Below are 22,606 nucleotides of genomic sequence, written 5' to 3'. Positions count from 1 at the left end.
AGGATATGGACAAAAATCCATGGGACGATGAATTACCTGAATTGATGAGAACGATAAATAGAACAATACGTTTAAACTTCTACTACTAGTTTGATGGTTGTACCACCATCAATTGTCCCATTAACAATCACCCATATCAGCAAACTTATTTCATTTCACACTTCACATTTCTCTAGTATAGGCTACTTATAATGAACCAAATCAGAAAAATGCCTGCGATAAGTGATCGATATGGTCGCTGTTGATCATTTTTGGTTTATCGTCCCAGTTCTAGTGCTTTGTTCCACAACTTACCAATGGGTCGGTGTGTGTGTTTACTTAGCCCTGTCATGGTGGCTCAGTAATTGTCTCCTTGAGAGAATGGCCCAGTTCTAGTTCAGAGTGTTGAATGACAGTCAAAGAACAGTTATATCTGCATAGCTGATCATGTTAAGTGGTCAAGATGGTGGCTCCAAATGGGCATGATCCTGCACTCGCTGCAGAGCCAAAATGGACCCAAGCACTTAACACCATTAGAGACAATGGGGCTGCTGCTTGATTTTACTGGCCTAGTGTTATTGAGCCAAAATGGAGATTGAACTCTGGTCTGCTAGAGCACTTAAACACAAGATCTTTAGGAATAGGTCATTACAGAAAGGCAACTGTGAGTGTGGATGGTCTATTGTGGTGAAACACTGAGCCAGAGTGGAAACTGGGAAGCATGTGGTTCTTTACCAAAGCTGCTGAAGCACTTACTGTTTGTGTGTGTGTGTTTGGGCGGTTTTACTTGAACCACCCCCTAAAACCAGAAACATCACATCCGTTACATTTTAGAAAGGAATTTTGAAAATCTGGCAACTCTAGTCCCACACTAACATCCGTCATTGCACACTCACAGGAGGATTTGAGAAATGGCAGCTAAATTTACCTTGACTCCCCGTTTACTTGATAATTGCCTTGGCAACGGCCTCAGGTCCAGGCGAGGGGGGGAACCAGAGCATGTTGTCATGGGTGAGAGGAGAGGTTGGTGACCTTTTGTTCCTGTGTTTGCTTAGTGGGCATTCCTCTGAGGGCTGGCGCTCACCCAACCATGGCTAGTCTCTGCCTTATATAGGGCTCCCCCCGGGGGTGAAGATGGAGTATGACAGGCTCCTCAGCCAGACACCACCCAACCTTTAGTCATTAGTAAAGGGCATCAGATTATGCCTGCCTCTCAATAGGACAATAGGAATTGGAAGAAGTCTGAGTTGTGTACCATGCGGTTGTGTGGTTCTTTAGCAGTTCATAGTTACTCCCCCTAACGGTCCTCTTTCCTCATCCCAGGTCCTTATGGTTGAGCTGGGTGTTGGTCCCTGCGATGCCTCCTGCCATGACAAACCTCATGGACTTGTGGGCAGCCCACTCCCAGCTGTCTGGAGAGGACCTGGTCACTGTAGACTTCCTGCTACCCACCGGCATCTACATTCAGATGGACGTCCCCAGAGAGGCCACCATACAACACATCAAACTGGTAGGAGGGGGACGGGGTAGGCTCGAGTATGAATGTGTTTTGGGGGAGTGGGTATGTGTTTTGGGGGAGTGGAATTATGTGACGCTTGTAGGTATTTTTGCTGGGTTGTCTGTAGTTAACAGGAGTGTCTATCCTTGGGTTTAATCATTTCAGACAGCAGTCCAATCAGTGCCGTTGCCATTTAGAGGAGCATTGGAAAGTATAGATTCCTAGAAAAGGCCTACTGTGCATCAAGATGTTTTTCTCATGAGAATTCAGTACAGTTATAATACTATGGATTTCTATCCACATTGCCTTCCCAGCTCTACAGCATCTTCAACCTTACAGGCTTTTTTATCTCTCCAATTAGAAGAGAAAGCAACACATTTGTTTACAACCATTAGTTTAACGCAGATTGGTTAGGATGGTTTTAAAGATTGTGTTGACTGGCTGAAGTTCTGGTTCTGAGCCATTGTAAGAGGCCATCATAACAACTAGAACAAGCTGTAGGCTGCTGTAGACTGCCGTCTCCTCTACAGTCCAGACAGACGCTGTCTAATGGGTGTTATGACACAGCTGGCGGCTGGTGCGGTTTGTTTGTCTCTGAGCTGCACTCACTGCATGCAAATAATGCTATGACATCATGCGTGACCCGGCTAGTGGGTAGAGGTGGGGTGAGATGGAGGCCAAAGGTCAGCAATGTAACAATGCACTGTAGTTTTTACTGTCATTTAAGGTGTCATATTTTGGTCACAATTAGTGTTTTTTTAATGATTATAGTTTAAAGTGTAAATACTTTGGAGGATGCTTTTTATTTATTTATTTATTTATTTAATTTTTTTACCCTCTGGTGAGATCCCTCTCCCTCCTGGTGTTTTCCACCAGTCTGAGACGCGCACAGAGAGACCCACACGCGCGCACAGAGACACAGCATGTTTTCTTCAGACAGGCTTCGTTGAATAGCACCTGGAGTTGTTCAAACGTTTGTTCTCTGAGTGTGAACAGTGTGTAATGTCTGTTTCTCTGAATCACCCCTGGATCCAGTGTTCCTAATGAGGAGTAACCGAACACTCCAATTCACAGAAGTGTTTGTTTGTGTCTCTGCTTTTCGTATGTCCAGATAACGTGGCTAACATCTTTTTTTGCAGTTGTGCAGTCTTATGTGTTATGTCCTGGTAAGTAGGCTAGCCGTTAAGCTACAGGCTGGCTACCTGTTGTTGAATTAGGTTTAGAGAGGGCTACTGAGGGCTTGTTCAGTGGAAATCTATTCCCTGGAGCCAGTGAAGAGGAGATATGGAGGAAAGCTCAAAGAAATTAAAAAGCATCTATGTGTGACTGCAGAATGCGAGAAGGGGAGGAGTCAAATGTCTACCGTTTGCTGCTGATCTGGTGCTTCTGTCACCAAACAAGCAGGGCCAACAGCAGCACCTAGATCTTCTGCACAGATTCTGTCAGACCTGGGCCCTGACAGTAAATCTCAGTAAGACCAAAATAATGGTGTTCCAAAAAAGATCCAGTTGCCAGGACCACAAAAACAAATTCCATCTTGACACCTTTGCCCGAGAGCACACAAAAACATGCATACCTCAGCCTAAACATCAGCGCCACAGATAACTTCTACAAAGCTGTGAACGATCTGAGAGACGAGGCAAGAAGGGCCTTCTATGCCATCAAAATTATCATAAAATTTGATATACCAATTAGAGGTTGACCGATTAATCGGAATGGGCGATTAATTAGGGCCGATTTGGTATTGGTATTTTTTTTGCAGTTCGACATATACGACAACACAGAGTTACACATGGAATAAACAAAACATACAGTCAATAATACAGTAGAACAAAAGAAAACAAAAAGTCTATCAAGTGAGTGCAAATGAGGTAAGATAAGGGAGTTAAGGCAATAAATAGGCCATGGTGGCGAAGTAATAACAATATAGCAATTACACTCTGGAATGGTAGATGTGCAGAAGATGAATGTGCAAGTAGAGATACTTGGGTGCAATGGAGCAAGATAAATAAATAAATACTATGGGGATGAGGTAGGTAGATAGATGGGCTATTTACAGATGAGCTATGTACAGGTACAGTGATCTGTGAGCTGCTCTGACAGCTGGTGCTTAAAGCTAGTGAGGGAGGTATTAGTCTCCAGCTTCAGAGATGTTTGCAGTTTGTTCCAGTCATTGGCAGCAGAGAACTGGAAGGAAAGACGACCAAAGGAGGAATTGGCTTTGGGGGTGACCAGTAAGATATATCTGCTGGAGTGCGTGCTATGAGTGGGTGCTGCTATGGTGACCAGTGAGCTGAGATAAGGCTGGGCTTTACCTAGCAGAGACTTGAAGATGACCTGTAGCCAGTGGGTTTGGCAACGAGTATGAAGCGAGGGCCAGTCAACGAGAGCATACAGGTCGCAGTGGTGGGTAGTGTATGGGGCTTTGGTGACAAAACGGATGGCACTGTTGGAGGCTATTTTATAGATGACATCACCGAAGTCGAGGATCAGTAGGGTGGTCAGTTTTACGAGGGTATGTTTGGCAGCATGAGTGAAGAATGCTTCGTTGCGTTATAATTTTCGATTGGAGATGCTTAATGTGAGTCTGGAAGGAGAGTTTACAGTCTAACCAGACACCTAGGTATTTGTAGTTGTCCAAGTATTCTAAGTCAGAGCCGTCCAGATTAGTGATGCTGGACAGGCGAGCAGGGGGTGGCAGTGACCGGTTGAATAGCATGCATTTAGTTTTACTTGCATTTAAGAGCAGTTGGAGGCCACGGAAGGAGAGTTGTATGGCATTGAAGCTCGTCTGGAGGTTAGTTAACAGTGTCCAAAGAGGGGCCAGAAGTATACAGAATGTCGTCTGCGTAGAGGTGTACCAGAGAATCACCAGCAGCAAGAGCAACATCATTGATGTATACAGAGAAGAGAGTCGGCCTGAGGATTGAACCCTGTGGCACCCCTTTTGAGACAGCCAGAGGTCCGGACAACAGGCCCTCCGATTTGATACACTGGACTCTTTCAGAGAAGTAGTTGGCAAACCAGGCGAGGCAATCACTTGAGAAACCAAGGCTGTCGAGTCTGCCAATAAGAATATGGCGATTGACAGTCGAAAGCCTTGGCCAGGTTGATGAATACGGCTGCGCAGTAATGTCTCTTATCGATGGTGGTTAGGATGTCGTTTAGGACTTTGAGCGTGGCTGAGGTGCACCCCATGACCAGCTTTGAAACCAGATTGCATAGCGGAGAAGGTACGGTGGGATTCGAAATGGTCATTAATCTGTTAACTTGGCTTTTGAAGACCTTAGAAAGACAGGGTAGTATAGATATAGGTCTGTAGCAGTTTGGGCCTAGAGTGTCACCCCCTTTGAAGAGGTGGTTGACTGCGGCAGCTTTCCAATGCATATAATCGATGCAACGCTGGGGGATGATTTAACATCAAATCAAATGTATTTATATAGCCCTTCGTACATCAGCTGATATCTCAAAGTGCTGTACAGAAACCCAGCCTAAAACCCCAAACAGCAAGCAATGCAGGTGTAGAAGCACGGTGGCTAGGAAAAACTCCCTAGAAAGGCCAAAACCTAGGAAGAAACCTAGAGAGGAACCAGGCTATGTGGGGTGGCCAGTCCTCTTCTGGCTGTGCCGGGTGGAGATTATAACAGAACATGGCCAAGATGTTCAAATGTTCATAAATGACCAGCATGTTCGAATAATAAGGCAGAACAGTTGAAACTGGAGCAGCAGCACGGCCAGGTGGACTGGGGACAGCAAAGAGTCATCATGTCAGGTAATCCTGGGGCATGGTCCTAGGGCTCAGGTCCTCCGAGAGAGAGAAAGAAAGAGAGAATTAGAGAACGCACACTTAGATTCACACAGGACACCGAATAGGACAGGAGAAGTACTCCAGATATAACAAACTGACCCTAGCCCCCCGACACATAAACTACTGCAGCATAAATACTGGAGGCTGAGACAGGAGGGGTCAGGAGACACTGTGGACCCATCCGAGGACACCCCCGGACAGGGCCAAACAGGAAGGATATAACACCACCCACTTTGCCAAAGCACAGCCCCCACACCACTAGAGGGATACCTTCAACCACCAACTTACCATCCTGAGACAGGGCCGAGTATAGCCCACAAAGATCTCCGACAACCCAAGGGGGGGCGCCAACCCAGACAGGATGACCACATCAGTGAATCAACCCACTCAGGTGACGCACCCCTTCCAGGGACGGCATGAGAGAGCCCCAGTAAGCCAGTGACTCAGCCCCTGTAATAGGGTTAGAGGCAGAGAATCCCAGTGGAAAGAGGGGAACCGGCCAGGCAGAGACAGCAAGGGCGGTTCGTTGCTCCAGAGCCTTTCCGTTCACCTTCCCACTCCTGGGCCAGACTACACTCAATCATATGACCCACTGAAGAGATGAGTCTTCAGTGAAGACTTAAAGGTTGAGACCGAGTTTGCGTCTCTGACATGGGTAGGCAGACCGTTCCATAAAAATGGAGCTCTATAGGAGAAAGCCCTGCCTCCAGCTGTTTGCTTAGAAATTATAGGGACAATTAGGTGGCCTGCGTCTTGTGACCATAGTGTACGTGTAGGTATGTACGGCAGGACCAAATCAGAGATAGGTAGGAGCAAGCCCATGTAATGCTTTGTAGGTTAGCAGTAAAACCTTGAAATCAGCCCTTGCTTTTACAGGAAGCCAGTGTAGAGAGGCTAGCACTGGAGTAATATGATCACATTTTTTGGTTCTAGTCAGGATTCTAGCAGCCGTATTTAGCACTAACTGAAGTTTATTTAGTGCTTTATCCGGGTAGCCGGAAAGTAGAGCATTGCAGTAGTCTAACCTAGAAGTGACAAAAGCATGGATTAATTTTTCTGCATCATTTTTGGACAGAAAGTTTCTGTTTTTTTACATAGATGGAAAAAAGCTGTCCTTGAAATGGTCTTGATATGTTCTTCAAAAGAGAGATCAGGGTCCAGAGTAACGCCGAGGTCCTTCAGTTTTATTTGAGACGACTGTACAACCATTAAGATTAATTGTCAGATTCAACAGAAGGTCTCTTTGTTTCTTGGGACCTAGAACAAGCATCTCTGTTTTGTCCGAGTTTAAAAGTAGAAAGTTTGCAGCCATCCACTTCCTTATGTCTGAAACACATGCTTCTAGCAAGGGCAATTTTGGGGCTTCACCATGTTTCATTGAAATGTACAGCTGTGTGTCATCCGCATAGCAGTGAAAGTTAACATGTTTTCGAATAACATCCCCAAGAGGTAAAATATATAGTGAAAACAATAGTGGTCCTAAAACGGAACCTTGAGGAACACCGAAATTTACAGTTGATTTGTCAGAGGACAAACCATTCACAGAGACAAACTGATATCTTTCCGACAGATAAGATCTAAACCAGGCCAGAACTTGTCCGTGTAGACCAATTTGGGTTTCCAATCTCTCCAAAAGAATGTGGTGATCGATGGTATCAAAAGCAGCACTAAGGTCTAGGAGCACGAGGACAGATGCAGAGCCTCGGTCCGATGCCATTAAAATGTCATTTACCACCTTCACAAGTGCCGTCTCAGTGCTATGATGGGGTCTAAAACCAGACTGAAGCATTTCGTATACATTGTTTGTCTTCAGGAAGGCAGTAAGTTGCTGCGCAACAGCCTTTTCTAACATTTTTGAGAGAAATGGAAGATTCGATATAGGCCGATAGTTTTTTATATTTTCTGGGTCAAGGTTTGGCTTTTTCAAGAGAGGCTTTATTACTGCCACTTTTAGTGAGTTTGGTACACATCCGGTGGATAGAGAGCCGTTTATTATGTTCAACATAGGAGGGCCAAGCACAGGAAGCAGCTCTTTCAGTAGTTTAGTTGGAATAGGGTCCAGTATGCAGCTTGAAGGTTTAGAGGCCATGATTATTTTCATCATTGTGTCAAGAGATATATTACTAAAACACTTGAGCGTCTCTCTTGATCCTAGGTCCTGGGAGAGTTGTGCAGACTCAGGACAACTGAGCTTTGAAGGAATACGCAGATTTAAAGAGGAGTCCGTAATTTGCTTTCTAATAATCATAACCTTTTCCTCAAAGAAGTTCATGAATTTATCACTGCTAAAGTGAAAGTCATCCTCTCTTGGGGAATGCTGCTTTTTAGTTAGCTTTTGCGACAGTATCAAAAAGGAATTTCGGAACATAAGCCCATTTGCGAAAAAAGTACAATCGTTGGATGACTGTACCTACCCATAAACACCAATGCCTTTCTTAAAATCAATACACAGAAGTATATATTTTTAAACCTGCATATTTATCTAAAAGAAATCCAGGTTAGCAGGCAATATTAACCAGGTGAAATTGTCACTTCTCTTGCGTTCATTGCACGCAGAGTCACTGAAAGAATAAAAGTTTTGTTAATTTCCGGATTCGACCATATTCATGACCAAAGGCTCCTATTTCTCTGTGTTATGTTAAATTAATCTATGATTTGATAGAGCAGTCTGACTGAGTGGTGGTAGGAACCAGCAGGCTCATAAGCATTCAAACAGCACTTTCATGCAGCTCTTCGCAAGCACAGCATTGTTTGACTTCAAGCCTATCAGCCTAATGGCTGGTGTAACCGATGTGAAATGGATAGCTAGTTAGCGGGGTGCGCGCTAATAGCGTTTCAAGCATCACTAGCTCTGAGACTTGGAGATGTTGTTCCCCTTGCTCTGCAAGGGCCGCGGCTTTTGTGGAGCGATGGGTAACGCTGCTTCGAGGGTGGCTGTTGTCGATGTGTTCCTGGTTCGAGCCCAGGTAACGGCGAGGAGAGAGACGGAAGCTATACTGTTACACTGGAAATACTAAAGTGCCTATAAGAACATCTAATAGTCAAAGGTATATGAAATACAAATGGTATAGAGGGAAATAGTCCTACAATTCCTATAATAACTACAACCTAAAACCTCTTACCTTGGAATATTGAAGTCTCATGTTAAAAGGAACCACCAACTTTCATATGTTCTGAGCAAGGAACTTAAACGTTAGCTTTTTTACATGGCACATATTGCACTTTTACTTCTCCAACACTGTTTTTGCATTATGTAACCAAATTGAACATGTTTATTTATTTGAGGCTAAATTGATTTTTATTGATGTATTATATTAAGTTAAAATAAGTGTTAATTCAGTGTTGTTGTAATTGTCATTAGTACAAATAAATAAATTAAAATCGGCTGATTAATCGGTATCAGCTTTTCCGGTCCTCCAATAATCGGTATTGGCGTTGAAAAATCATAATCGGTCGACCTCTAATACCAATTAGGATCTGGCTAAAAATACTTTGATCAGTTATAGAACCCATTGCCCTTTATGGTTGTGAGGTCTGGGGTCCGCTTACCAACCAAGAATTCACAAATTGGGACAAACACCAAATTAAGACTGCATGTAGAATTCTGAAAAAATATCCTCCATGTATAACATAAAACACCAAATAAACCATGCAAAGCAGAATTAGGCCGATACCCACTAATTATTGAAATCCGGAAAAGAGCTGTTTAAATTCTACAACCACCTAAAAGGAAGTGATTCCCAAAGCTTCCATAACAAAGCCATGAACCTGGAGAAGGGTCCCCTAAGCAAGCTGGTCCTGGGGCTCTGTTCACAAACAGAGCCCCAGGACAGCAACACAATTAAACCCTACCAAATCACGAGAGAACCAAAATATGATTATTTCCCATGTGTGAAGTAATTAACAAAAAAAACAGAGTAAACTAGAATGCTATTTGGCCCTGAACAGAGTACACAGTGGCAGAATAACTGACCATTGGGACTACCCAAAATAAGGAAATCTTTGACTATGTACAGACTCAGCGAGCATAGCCTTGCTATTGAGAAAGGCCGCTGTAGGCAGACATGGCTTTCAAGAGAAGTATGTGCACACTGCCCACAAAATGAGGTGGATACTGAGCTGCACTTCCTAACCTCCTGCCAAATTTATGACCATATTTGAGACGCATATTTCCCTCAGACTACACAGACCCACAAAGAATTAGAAAAAAAACCAATTCAATTTTGATAAACTCTCATATCTACTAGGTGAAATACCACAGTGTGCCATCACAGCAGCAAGATGTGTGACCTGTTGCCACAAGAAAAGTGCAACCAGTGAAGAACAAACACCACTGTAAATAGAACCCATATTTGTTTATTTATTTTCCTTTTTGTACTTTAACCATTTGTACATCGTTACAACAGTGTGTGTATGTATATATACAGTGCCTTGCGAAAGTATTCGGCCCCCTTGAACTTTGCAACCTTTTGCCACATTTCAGGCTTTAAACATAAAGATATAAAAATGTATTTTTTTTGTGAAGAATCAACAACAAGTGGGACACAATCATGAAGTGGAACGACATTTATTGGATATTTCAAACCTTTTTAACAAATCAAAAACTGAAAAATTGGATGTGCAAAATTATTCAGCCCCCTTAAGTTAATACTTTGTAGCGCCACCTTTTGCTGCGATTACAGCTGTAAGTCGCTTGGGGTATGTCTCTATCAGTTTTGCACATCGAGAGACTGACATTTTTTCCCATTCCTCCTTGCAAAACAGCTCGAGCTCAGTGAGGTTGGATGGAGAGCATTTGTGAACAGCAGTTTTCAGTTCTTTCCACAGATTCTCGATTGGATTCAGGTCTGGACTTTGACTTGGCCATTCTAACACCTGGATATGTTTATTCTAGAACCATTCCATTGTAGATTTTGCTTTGTTTTGGATCATTGTCTTGTTGGAAGACAAATCTCCATCCCAGTCTCAGGTCTTTTGCAGACTCCATCAGGTTTTCTTCCAGAATGGTCCTGTATTTGGCTCCATCCATCTTCCCATCAATTTTAACCATCTTCCCTGTCCCTGCTGAAGAAAAGCAGGCCCAAACCATGATGCTGCCACCGCCACGTTTGACAGTGGGGATGGTGTGTTCAGGGTGATGAGCTGTGTTGCTTTTACGCCAAAAAGTTCAATTTTGGTTTCATCTGACCAGAGCACCTTCTTCCACATGTTTGGTGTGTCTCCCAGGTGGCTTGTGGCAAACTTTAAACAACACAAACTTTAAACAACACTTTTTATATCTTTAAGAAATGGCTTTCTTCTTGCCACTCTTCCATAAAGGCCAAATTTGTGCAATATACGACTGATTGTTGTCCTATGGACAGAGTCTCCCACCTCAGCTTGTAGATCTCTGCAATTCATCCAGAGTGATCATGGGCCTCTTGGCTGCATCTCTGATCAGTCTTTCTCCTTGTATGAGCTGAAAGTTTAGAGGGACGGCCAGGTCTTGGTAGATTTGCAGTGGTCTGATACTCCTTCCATTTCAATATTATCGCTTGCACAGTGCTCCTTTGGATGTTTAAAGCTTGGGAAATCTTTTTGTATCTGGCTTTAAACTTCTTCACAACAGTATCTCGGACCTGCCTGGTGTGTTCCTTGTTCTTCATGATGCTCTCTGCGCTTTTACCGGACCTCTGAGACTATCACAGTGCAGGTGCATTTACACGGAGACTTTATTACACACAGGTGGATTGTATTTATCATCATTAGTCATTTAGGTCAACATTGGATCATTCAGAGATCCTCACTGAACTTCTGGAGAGAGTTTGCTTCACTGAAAGTAAAGGGGCTGAATAATTTTGCACGCCCAATTTTTCAGTTTTTGATAAAAAAAAAAAGGTTTGAAATATCCAATAAATGTCGTTCCACTTCATGATTGTGTCCCACTTGTTGATTCTCCACCAAAAAATACAGTTTTATATCTTTATGTTTGAAGCCTGAAATGTGGCAAAAGGTCACAAAGTTCAAGGGGGCGAATACTTTCGCAAGGCACTGTATATGCTAATATAACATTTGTAATGTCTTTATTATTTTGAAACTTCTGTATGTGTAATGTTTACTGTTCATTTTGATTGTTTATTTCATTTTTGTATATTATCTACTTCACTTGCTTTGGCAATGTTAACATATGTTTCCCATGCTAATAAAGCCATTTGGGGGAGATGTATTTCCCCCAACTAAAGATGTTTAGGAATAGAGACGTCCCCAGACAAAAGGCCTGCCAGCCAGCTAACATTAAACCCCACCCAGACACTATTTTCTAGACAACACAGTAGCTGGGTGGAGCTCAGACAGGACGTGGGCATGACATTTATCAGGGGCACAATGACACATCCGCTCAGCCACCATTAGAATACCTCATCTTTCACTTTTATTCTAATATAAGGATATGTGGCCTGATATTCGTCCTCGACTAGCCAACAGCACAGGAACCGTTGTGACCTGTACCCAATAAGTGTCGTTTTAGGGAAAAAATACATTGTTACCTTGCATACCCATCCAATGTGTATGAAATAAAAAATAAACTGAATGTAAGACAAAAATATTCAAAAGATACTGTTGAAAGAAATGAAGTTGTAATAAAATGTCTTAAGTTATTCTGTTGCTTCAAGGTGTTGACTTCTAAGAGGGAGTGTCATTTTAGTTAACAGTAGTGGTCATGTGGTCTCTGGTTGGTTACAAATAGCATGGTGGTTAAATGTGACAGATAATTAGATGTCACACAATGGATGATAACAACACATTTGTTAAGTAACAGCAATTATTTGTCATGTGAACATAGGACAGCCAAATAGTAAACAGTAATTGAATCTAGAATGCGGTAAAAGTTGAAAACCGGGAGTATTTTTGTTTTAGCCTCTATAGGTCTATACTTTGGGGTCTGATGTTATGATCAGTAAGTTGATTATGGCAGAAGAATGTTGTGGCAAGGGGTTTAACTTGTTTGTATGAAACGAGGTGACATGACTCCTTGTCTTCTACTCTGTCCGCATGTTTATCTTCTTGGTGACCTTTTGGCTCAAACACAAACACACCCTGTGACTGCGCAACGGGACATGATTCATGTCCTGATTGGTTTGTGGAAGTATGATTCATGTCCTGATTGGTTTATTCAGGACCTGTGTCATGTTTATATTTCCCTGTCATCATCATATGGTTGTTGTTCATCCATTGGTTGTTAACATTTCAGTCATGCTGATTCTTAAAACTACTGTTGGCTTTAGACTCTGTATTATTGTGATGTGAGTCATGATGCTATTGGCTAATAATTGAGGTTCCACTTGTTGCTGTAGATCCTATATTGTAGAGGCTGAGCCTGTCTCTGTCGCCTGTGATCAGGCAGGTAGATTCTCAACTTGTCTTGCCATAGTTTCTGTAATAACTCTGTTATCCCTTCCTCCTCCTTCCTCATAGCTCCTATGGAAGCAGGCCCAGTCATACCCCCTGTTCCCTTCTCTGGGGGAGATGGAGGGCCACATGTTTGAGTGTGTGAACCAGGCAGCGGTGCACGAGGAGCTGGAGGATGAGACCAGGCGCCTCTGTGATGTCAGGCCCTTCTGGCCCATGCTCAAACTGGTCACACGTAACTGTGGCCGCGCCGAACGCCTACTCGACTCAAAGATCGGCGTGCTCATCGGAAAAGGTGACACCTACTCTCTCACTCACACACTCTGACACACAGCTACAGTAGACCCCCACACTGATGTTTGACCTGTGGTTTGAACAGAGTAGTGATGCTCCTAGATAGTGATCACACACACACTCTGACACACAGCTACAGTAGACCCCTACACTGGGGTTTGAACAGAGTAGTGATGCTCCTAGATAGTGATCACACACACACTCTGACACACAGCTACAGTAGACCCCTACACTGGGGTTTGAACAGAGTAGTGATGCTCCTAGATAGTGATCACACACACACTCTGCAGACACACCACCACCGGTTAATCTCTGTATCCAGTATATTGATATCTTTGTCTTGGCTGTCAGATGTGAGTCGTCTTTTCAGATGTTTTATGTCATCATCCCAATATCAGCTGAAGTCAGGCTCGTCGGATGTAAAACAATCCGGTTAGAGTAGACAGGCTCCTGATGTCTGTTACATAGTCTGTCACTCAGTATTATCTGTGGTGCTAAGGCACTGTGCTGAGTGGAGGCGGCAAGCTAGACCACCACGGTAATGGTAGGGAAGATAAAGCCCCTGGTTGGAACGGTCAGTCTATTGAGTTGATACACATAAAAATTAATATTATTGCACACGTATATGCATGCACGCTTACACACTGGTGATGCGGGTTTACTCATTACCCGCGCTCCCCGCGGTTATATCCAGGGCGGACGGGGTTAGGGTCATTAAAGGTCATTAAATATTGGGTGGCGTACAGGTTGTTTCTCTTAATTCAATCTGTAAAAACAATTGTCAATACAGCAGATGGATATACATTTTATTTTCAATATTTTAGGCTGTCATGAGCCTAAGCTTTAGGGCTGGACTGTACATGTACCGAAGAGCCTACACAGCCAATCGCCAAATAATGCTTTAGGAACAGACAGAGATGGTTAACATCAATACAGAAGCTAAATCGTTTCTTCTTGAACTGCACTGTTGGTTTAGGGCTTGTAATTAAGCATTTCACAGTAAAGTCTACACTTGTTGTATTCGACAAAGTTTGATTTTTCAAAATCAAATTGTCGAAGTATAATTCAATAAGACAAAAGCTGCCGAAAGGAGAGTTGAAAATAAAGAGGTGGGAAGGCCAGAAAAGTACAGTTTAGGAAATAGTTGGTAAAGGGGTAAAAGAGGATGATAGCGGCTGTGTGATGATTGTGAGGCGCTATACAAATTTGACAGTAACTAGACAGAGAATTCAAATAGGCCTATAGCACGTCAAGGGAACAGTAGTGTCACGAACCGGCTCAAAGCCCCTAACAAAAGGGAGACAACGTGGAGATAAGGCGTAACAAAAGATATATTTATTAACTAAAGCAACTAAGGAAAATATACAATGGTGTGTGTAATCAGTAATCAGTAGTGTGAGTGTTTTGCATGCATGAATGTGATAATGCAGGGTGTTGAAAGGTGACAAAGCAAACAAACAAACAAAAGGCCACCAAGAACCACAACACAATCTACAAAGGTGTCTGCATGGAGAGAGTCTCTTCCATGAATGTGGAAGAGGTATATTTATCCTGGGAGACACCGGGCCCAGGTGTTTCCCATGTAGCTGACGACCCTCCCAACTCCGCCCACCTGCATCCTAATAAGGAAACAACAAAGAGAATACGACAGAGTGGGAGGGTCGTCACAGTAGCCTACTGTTCAGATGGGTTAAATGGAAACTGGAACCTAGACACTGACTGTAGGATTAAGCATTTCTTGCAGTTAAATGATACACCAAATGTAGGCAACATTTTTACCGGAGTCGAGAAATGTGATTTTCTTTCTGCATCTTGAGGGAATGCAATGCTCAGTTAGTACCTCTACAGATAATATGTATCTTCATCATAAAAGCTGATATTTCAACCACATAAAATATGCATCCAAGCCGAACTGAAATCTTATCAGAAACACTTTGGGTTGTTTTCACAGCTTTCTTTTTCTTTACAACCAGTCAAATTAATGTTATTTGGATATTTTGCACAGAAAATATTTTTTGTTGCTGCGTTATTGTATTTTCTCCCCAGCCCCTAAATGTCTTTGGTCTGCCAATGATGACAGAGAGAACTTTACCGACGTCAACTAGATTGAAGTATTCATGCTATATATCTATTACATTACTCTGTTGAGCAAGGGTTTATTTAGTCTTCATATAGGGGTTTATTTAGTTCACATATAGTCGGGTGGTTGCGGATGGGTTATTAGCAATTGCGGGTGTCGTGTTGGGCTGAGGGTGTTTGGGGACATAGATGGTAGGGGTCTATGGAGGTCCCCTAGGCTGCTGGCCAACCAGGCCTGTTCAGAGAGGGAATCAGTGATAGTAATTGAAGGAGACTCATCCCATGTTGATATTCTCCCTCTTGGCTCCGCTTTTTTTTGTCAGATGTGATCTGTAAAAGGCTTTTGTCAGTGAGCGGTACTGAAAACAGCCCTCAGGCGCTGGCTAGCCACACACACTGAGGGGGCGCTGGCTAGCCACACACACTGAGGGAGTTCTGGCTAGCCACACACACTGAGGGAGTTCTGGCTAGCCACACACACTGAGGGAGTTCTGGCTAGCCACACACACTGAGGGAGTTCTGGCTAGCCACACACACTGAGGGAGTTCTGGCTAGCCACACACACTGAGGGAGTTCTGGCTAGCCACACACACTGAGGGAGTTCTGGCTAGCCACACACACTGAGGGGGCGCTGGCTAGCCACACACACTGAGGGAGTTCTGGCTAGCCACACACACTGAGGGAGTTCTGGCTAGCCACACACACTGAGGGAGCTCTGGCTAGCCACACACACTGAGGGAGCTCTGGCTAGCCACACACACTGAGGGAGTTCTGGCCAGCCACACACACAGGCACACACAAGCTAATAATGCAGACCAGAGGCATCCTCTGAGAGCCGAGGGTCATATGAATGTTTAATTGTTTTAAATGTCAACATGTTTTTATCATTCAAAGCATTTGACGGCCCCAAAATACAGAGCTCTGTTCAACTAGTAGATATTATGAATTTAGGATCTAGATTTTATACCCAGTGACAGTTGTATTTCAATGAAAACAGTAGGTTAGAGTTCAACACTGTTGAGATTGGATTGTCATTTGTAATCCCTCATAAACATTCATTGCTACTTGTTACCATGCCAGGTATGTGTCAGTCAGAGGGAGTGCATTAAACATGAATGGTAATGCCTTTTAATGCAGTGCTGTTAGACCCACTCATATAGAGGTTTTACATGTCATTATGGTGTGTGTGTGGCCTCTTAGAACCTCTTACACCGTGCTTATATAGCTTAATGACTGCTCATAGGTGTTCACAAACGGAACACGATCAATAAAATACATCTTTGGTATAAAATGCTTTGGTATAAAATGCTGTAAAACCTCTTGTGGCCTTGTTATGCACTCCCGATCACCTGCAAAGTCGTTATGCAATGCTTATAAAGCTGTCATGAAATTCTTACCAAGCTTCATGAACCATTCACAGGTCTCCACGAGCTGGACGCTCTGCAGGACCAGGAGGTGAAGGACTTCCGCAGTAAGATGTTCCGTATCAGCGAGGAGAAGATGCAGCGGGTACAGCTGATGACCTGGAGCGAGTGGCTGCAGGCCTGCTTCTCTCCGCAGCTGGAGCCTGGGGGAGGAGCCACACCCGTCACAGACGGTGTCAACGACAAACAGGCCGAGGCCAGCCTCAAAGTCACCATGCACTTCGACCAGTCCCAGGTACCTAACAGTACACATTGGGAGCACAATATTTCCCATCAGAAATACACACACACACACACACACTCAGAGAGCAACATATGCCCAACAATGGGGTGAATGTCGCTGTCTTCGAGTAGTCACATTTACAATACTACACACCCTCAGCTGTAATCAATCGATCAATCAAATGTATTTTTAAATCCCTTTTTACATCAGCAGATGTCACAAAGTGCTATACAGATGTCACAAAGTGCTATACAGATGTCACAAAGTGCTATACAGATGTCACAAAGTGCTATACAGATGTCACAAAGTGCTATACAGATGTCACAAAGTGCTATACAGATGTCACAAAGTGCTATACAGATGTCACAAAGTGCTATACAGATGTCACAAAGTGCTATACAGTTTTAGGCTATACAGCCCAAAACCCCAAACTGCAAGCAATGCAGATGTAGAAGCACAGTGGCTAGGAAAAACTCTAGAAAGGCAGAAACCTAGAAAGGAACCAGGCTCTGAGGGTTGGCCAGTCCTCGTCTGGCTGTGCCGTGTGGAGATTATAAGAGTACATGACCATTTAAGGCCAGATTGAACATCTTGAAGAACAAACATTCATAGGTGACTAGCAGAGTCAAATAATAATCAGCGGTTGTAGAGGGTGCAACAGGTCAGTACCTCAGGAGTAAATGTCAGTTGGCTTCTCATAGCCGAGCATTCAGAGGTCGAGACAGCAGGTGCGAGAGAGTTGAAAACAGCAGGTCAAGGTAGCATCTCCGGTGAACAGGTCAGGGTTCCCAAGCCGTAGGCAGAACAGTTGAAACTGGAGCAGCAGCACGACCAGGTGGACTAGGGACAGCAGGAGTCATCAGGCCAGGTAGTCCTGAGGCATGATCCTAGGGCTCCGGTCCACTGAGAGGGGGAGAGAGAGAGAATTGGAGCACACTTAAATTCACTCTGGACACCAGATAAGACAAGAAAATTACACCAGATATAACAGACTAACCTTAGTCCCCCGGCACATAGACTATTGCATCATAGATACTGGAGACTGAGACGGGTGGGTTAGGGGACACACCACTAGAGGGATATCAACAGACCACAAAGGTTTTGGCCTTTCTAGGGAGTTTTTCCTAGCCACCGTGCTTCTACACCTGCATTGCTTGCTGTTTGGGGTTTTAGGCTGGGTTTCTGTACAGCACTTTGAGATATCAGCTGATGTACGAAGGGCTATATAAATAAATTTGATTTGATTTGACCACAAACATACTAGGCTGAGTATAGCCCACAAAGATCTCCTCCGCTGCACAAGCCCGACGGGGTGCAAAACCGGACAGGAATATCTCCTGTGACTCAACCCTGTCAAGTGACGCACCCCTCCTAGGGACGGCATGGAAGAGCACTAGTGAGCCAGTGACTCAGCCCCTGTATTAGGGTCAGAGGCAAAGAATCCCAGTGGAGAGAGGGAAGCTGGCCAGGCAGAGACAGCACGAGCAGTTCGTCACTCCAGTGCCTTGCCTTCACCTTCGCACCCCTGGGCCAGACTACACTCAATCATAGGATCTACTGAAGAGATGTGTCTTCAGTAAGGACTTAAAGGATGAGACCGAGTCTGCGTCTCTCACATGGATAGGCAAATCATTCCATAAAAATGTAGCTATATAGGAGACAGCCCTGCTTCCAGCTGTTTGCTTAGAAATTATAGGGACAATAAGGAGGCCAGGTCTTGTGACCGTAACGTAGGTATGTATGGCAGGACCAAATCGGAGAGATTGGTAGGAACAAGCCCATGTAGTGCTTTGTAGGTTAGCAGTAAATCCTTGAAATCAGCCCTTGCCTTAACAGGAAGCCAGTGTAGGGAGGCTAGCACTGGAGTAATATGATCACATTTTTGGGTTCTAGTCAGGATTCTAGCAGCCGTGTTTAACACCAACTGAAGTTTATTTAGTGCTTTATCCGGGGAGCCAGAGAGTAGAGCATTTCGGTCATCTAATCTAGAAATGAAAAAAGCATGGATTAGCTTTTCTGCATAATTTTTGGACAAAAAGTTACAGATTTTTGTAATGTTACGAAGATGGGGAAAAAAACTGTTCTTGACATATTCTTGATATGTTCTTCAAAAGAGATCAGGGTCCAGAATAAGGCAGAGGTCCTTCGGTTTTATTTGAGACGACTGTACAACCATCAAGATTAATTGTCAGATCCAACAACAGATCTTTGTTTCTTGGGACCTAGAACAAGCATCTCTGTTTTGTCCGAGTTTAAAAGTAAAACATTTTCCGCCATCCACTTCCTTATGTCTGAAACACAAGCTTCGAAGGTAGGCAATTTTGGGGCTTCACCATGTTTCATCGAAATGTACAGCGGTGTTGTCCACATAGCAGTGAAAGTTGACATTGTGTATCCAAATGACATCACCAAGAGGTAGAATATATAGTGAAAACAATTGTATTCCTAAAACGGAACCTTGAGGAACGCCCAAAATTTACAGTTGATTTGTCAGAGGACAAACCATCCATGAGACGAACTGATAGTATCTTTCCTACAGATAAAATCTAAAACAAGCAAGAACTTCTCCCTTTAGACCAATTAGGGTTTCTAATCTCTCCAAAACAATGTGGTGATCGATGGTGTCAAAAGCAGCACGAAGGTCTAGGAGCATGAAGACCGATGCCATTTAAAAGGTAATTTACTACCTTCACAAGTGCGGTCTCAGTGCTATGATGGGGTCTAAAACCAGACTGAAGCATTTTGTATATGTTATTTGCCTTCAGGAAAGCAGTGAGTTGCTGCGCAACAGCTTTTTCCCCAAACATTTGTCGAGGAATGGGAGATTTGATATAGACCGATTTAAAAAATAATATATATATGTATTTTATTTTACCTTTTACATTTTCCGGGTGAAGGATTAGCTTTTTCATGAGGCTTTATTACTACCACTTTTAGTGAGTTTGGTACAAATCCGGTGGATAGGGAAGCAGTTATGTTCAGCATAGGAGGGCCAAGCACTGGAAGTAGCTCTTTCAGTAATTTAGTTGGAATAGTATGCAGCTTGATGGTTTAGAGGACATGACTATTTTCATGAATGTGTCAAGAGAGTTTTTTTTTTTACTTGAGCATCTCCATTGATCCTAGGTCCTGGCAGTTTTGTGTAAACTCGGGACATCTGAGCTTTGGAGAAATACGTAGGTTTAAAGTAGTCTAATTTTCTTTCTAATGATCATGATCTTTTCATCGAAGAAGTTCATGAATTTATCACTGCTGAAGTGAAAGCTAACCTCTTGTTGAATGCTGCTTTTTAGTTAGCTTTGCAGCAGTATGAAAAAATAAATGTTGGATTGTTCTTATTCTCCTCAATTAGGATGATCGAGCAGCAATTTGATGCTGCGTGGTACTGTCTTTCCAAAGCTAGTCTGAGGACTTCCAGTTTGGTGTAGCGCCATTTCCGTTCCAATTTTCTGGAAGCTTGCTTCAGGACTTGGATATTTTCTGTATACCAGGGAGCAAATATGTTGTGACAAATGTTTTTGGTTTTTAGGCGTGCGACTGCATCTAGGGTATAACACAAGGTTAAATTAAGATTATCAGGTGGTTAACTGATTTTTGTACTCCGAGGTCCTTGGGTAGGTGGAGGGAGTCTGGAAGGGCAACTAGGAGCCTTTGGGTTTTCCTAGAATTTATAGCACGACTTTTGATGATCCTTGGTTGGGTTCTGAGCAGATTATTTGTTGCGATTGCAAACTTAATAAAATGGTGGTCCGATAGTACAGGATTATGAGGAAAAACATTTAGCACCACAATATTTATTCCATGGGACAAAACTAGATCCAGGGTATGACTGTGGCAATACGTACTTCCAGAGACATGTTGGTCAAACCCCACTGAATCGATGATGGCTCCGAAAGCCTTTTTGGAGTGGGTCTGTTAACTTTTCCATGTGAATAAATGTGAGTATCTGCCATGACTACATGGTCCGATAGGAATTCAGGGAACTTGGTGAGGAACTCTGTATATGGCCCAGGAGGCCTGTTAACAGTAGCTTTAAAAGGGATAAGTAGACTGCATAGATTTCATGACTAGAAGCTCAAAAGATGACAACGCAGGCATTTTTGGGGGGGGCTAAATTGAAATTTGCTGTCAAGTGAGGGATCTAACATTTAAGTTACCCTATTTTGATATATGAGATATAACAATCTCTTTCAATAATGACAGGAATGGAGGTCTTTATTCCAGTAAGATTGCTAAGGCGAACACCGCCATGTTTTGTTTTGCTCAACCTAGATCGAGGCACAGACACGGTCTCAATGGGGATAGCTGAGCTGACTACACTGACTGTGCTGGTGGCAGACTCTACTAAGCTGGTAGTCTGGCTAACAGGGTGCAGGCCAGGCAGCAGGCAATCTCATTGTGGCGCTAGAGGTGGCATTGTGGCGTTAGAGCCCCGTCTATGTTCATAGATAAGATGAGAGCACCCCTCCAGCTAGGATGGAGTGCATCACTCCTCAGCAGGCCAAGCTTGGTCCTGTTTGTGGGTGAGTCCCAGAGACAATTACTCGATGCCGACACATCTTTCTAGCTGATTTACACTCTGAGGCTTTGTTGCACTTGGTGACCTCTGACTGTTTCATCCGAACATCATTGTTGCCGGCGTGGATAACTCTATCCCTATACTCTCTTCCCTCGTTTTAGCCCTAGCCTGCACCATCTTCAGATTAGCCTTAACGTCGGTAGCCCTGCCCCCTGGTAAACAGTGTATGATCGCTGTATGATTATTTTAAAGTCTAATACTGCGGGTAATGGAGTCGCCAATGACTGGGGTTTTCAATTTGAAGGGAGTTAATGGTGGGAGGCTTTGGCGGCTCAGACCCCTCGACGGGTGGAGGAGAGACCTGAGGAAGCTCGGCCTCCGACTCATTGCTTAATGTGCAGAACCGGTTTAAAGTTTCTGTCAGCTGAATGAGTGACACCGGTTGAGCATGCCGACAGCATTTCTTTCCAGAAGTGTTGAAAATTGCCCGGCTTGTGAGGACTGTGCGGGGGGATTTATACTACTATCTGTACTTACTGGTGGCACAGACGCTGTTTCATACTTTCCTACACTTAAATTGCATTTGCCTAACGATTTCATCTGAAGCTGTGCTTGCCACATGGCTTATAAGGTGATAGTTCTCCTGTATATTATGAGTACAGCGACTGCAATTAGATGGCATAGTGTTAATGTTACTACTTACAGTGGCTTGCAAAAGTATTCACCCCCTTGGCATTTTTCCAATTTTGTTGCTTTACAACCTGGAATTTGGGGGTTGTATCATTTGATTTACACAACATGCCTACCACTTTGAAAATGCAAAATATTTTTTATTGTGAAATAAAAACAGAACTTGAGCATGCAATTACAGCTGCAAGTCTCTGGGGGTATGTCTCTATAAGCTTGGCACATCTAGCCACTGGGATTTTGGCCCGTTCTTCAAGGCAAAACTGCTCCAGCTCCTTCAAGTCGGATGGGTTCCGCTGGTGTACTGCAATATTTTAGTCATACCACAGATTCTCAATTGGATTGAGGTCTAGGCTTTGACTAGGACATTCCAAGACATTTAAATTTTTCCCCTTAAACCACTCAAGTGTTGCTTTAGCAGTATGCTTAGGGTCATTGTCCTGCTGGAAGGTGAACCTCCGTCCCAGTATTAAATCTCTGGAAGGCTGAAACAGGTTTCCCTCAAGAATTTCCCTGGATTTAGCACCATCCATCATTCCTTCAATTCTGACCAGTTTCCCAGTCCCCTGATGAAAAACATCCCAACAGCATGATGCTGCCACCCATGCTTCACTGTGGTGTTCTCTGGGTGATGCGAGGTGTTTGGTTGTGCGAGACATAGCGTTTTCCTTGATGGTCAAAAAGCTACATTTTAGTCTCATCTTACCAG

The 22,606-nt window shown here is 43.6% G+C and overlaps 1 protein-coding gene across 1 annotated transcript in view; it reads left to right on the top strand.

Annotated features, from left to right (window-relative positions):
* LOC109909476 (phosphatidylinositol 4,5-bisphosphate 3-kinase catalytic subunit beta isoform) overlaps positions 1 to 22,606 on the top strand; it is an 89,859-nt gene that overhangs the window by 48,406 nt on the left and 18,847 nt on the right. The window contains exons 3-5 of the mRNA XM_031795478.1: positions 1,303 to 1,489; positions 12,738 to 12,966; positions 16,465 to 16,703. Coding sequence (XP_031651338.1) covers positions 1,337 to 1,489; positions 12,738 to 12,966; positions 16,465 to 16,703 — 621 coding nt within the window. The 5' untranslated portion in view covers positions 1,303 to 1,336. The remainder of the gene's footprint in view (positions 1 to 1,302; positions 1,490 to 12,737; positions 12,967 to 16,464; positions 16,704 to 22,606) is intronic.

This window comes from Oncorhynchus kisutch, linkage group LG18 (genome assembly GCF_002021735.2).
Source record: "Oncorhynchus kisutch isolate 150728-3 linkage group LG18, Okis_V2, whole genome shotgun sequence".
Taxonomy (NCBI): Eukaryota; Metazoa; Chordata; class Actinopteri; order Salmoniformes; family Salmonidae; genus Oncorhynchus; species Oncorhynchus kisutch.
The sequence above is the reverse complement of the archived record's forward strand: the minus strand, read 5'-3'. Positions and strand labels throughout refer to the sequence as shown.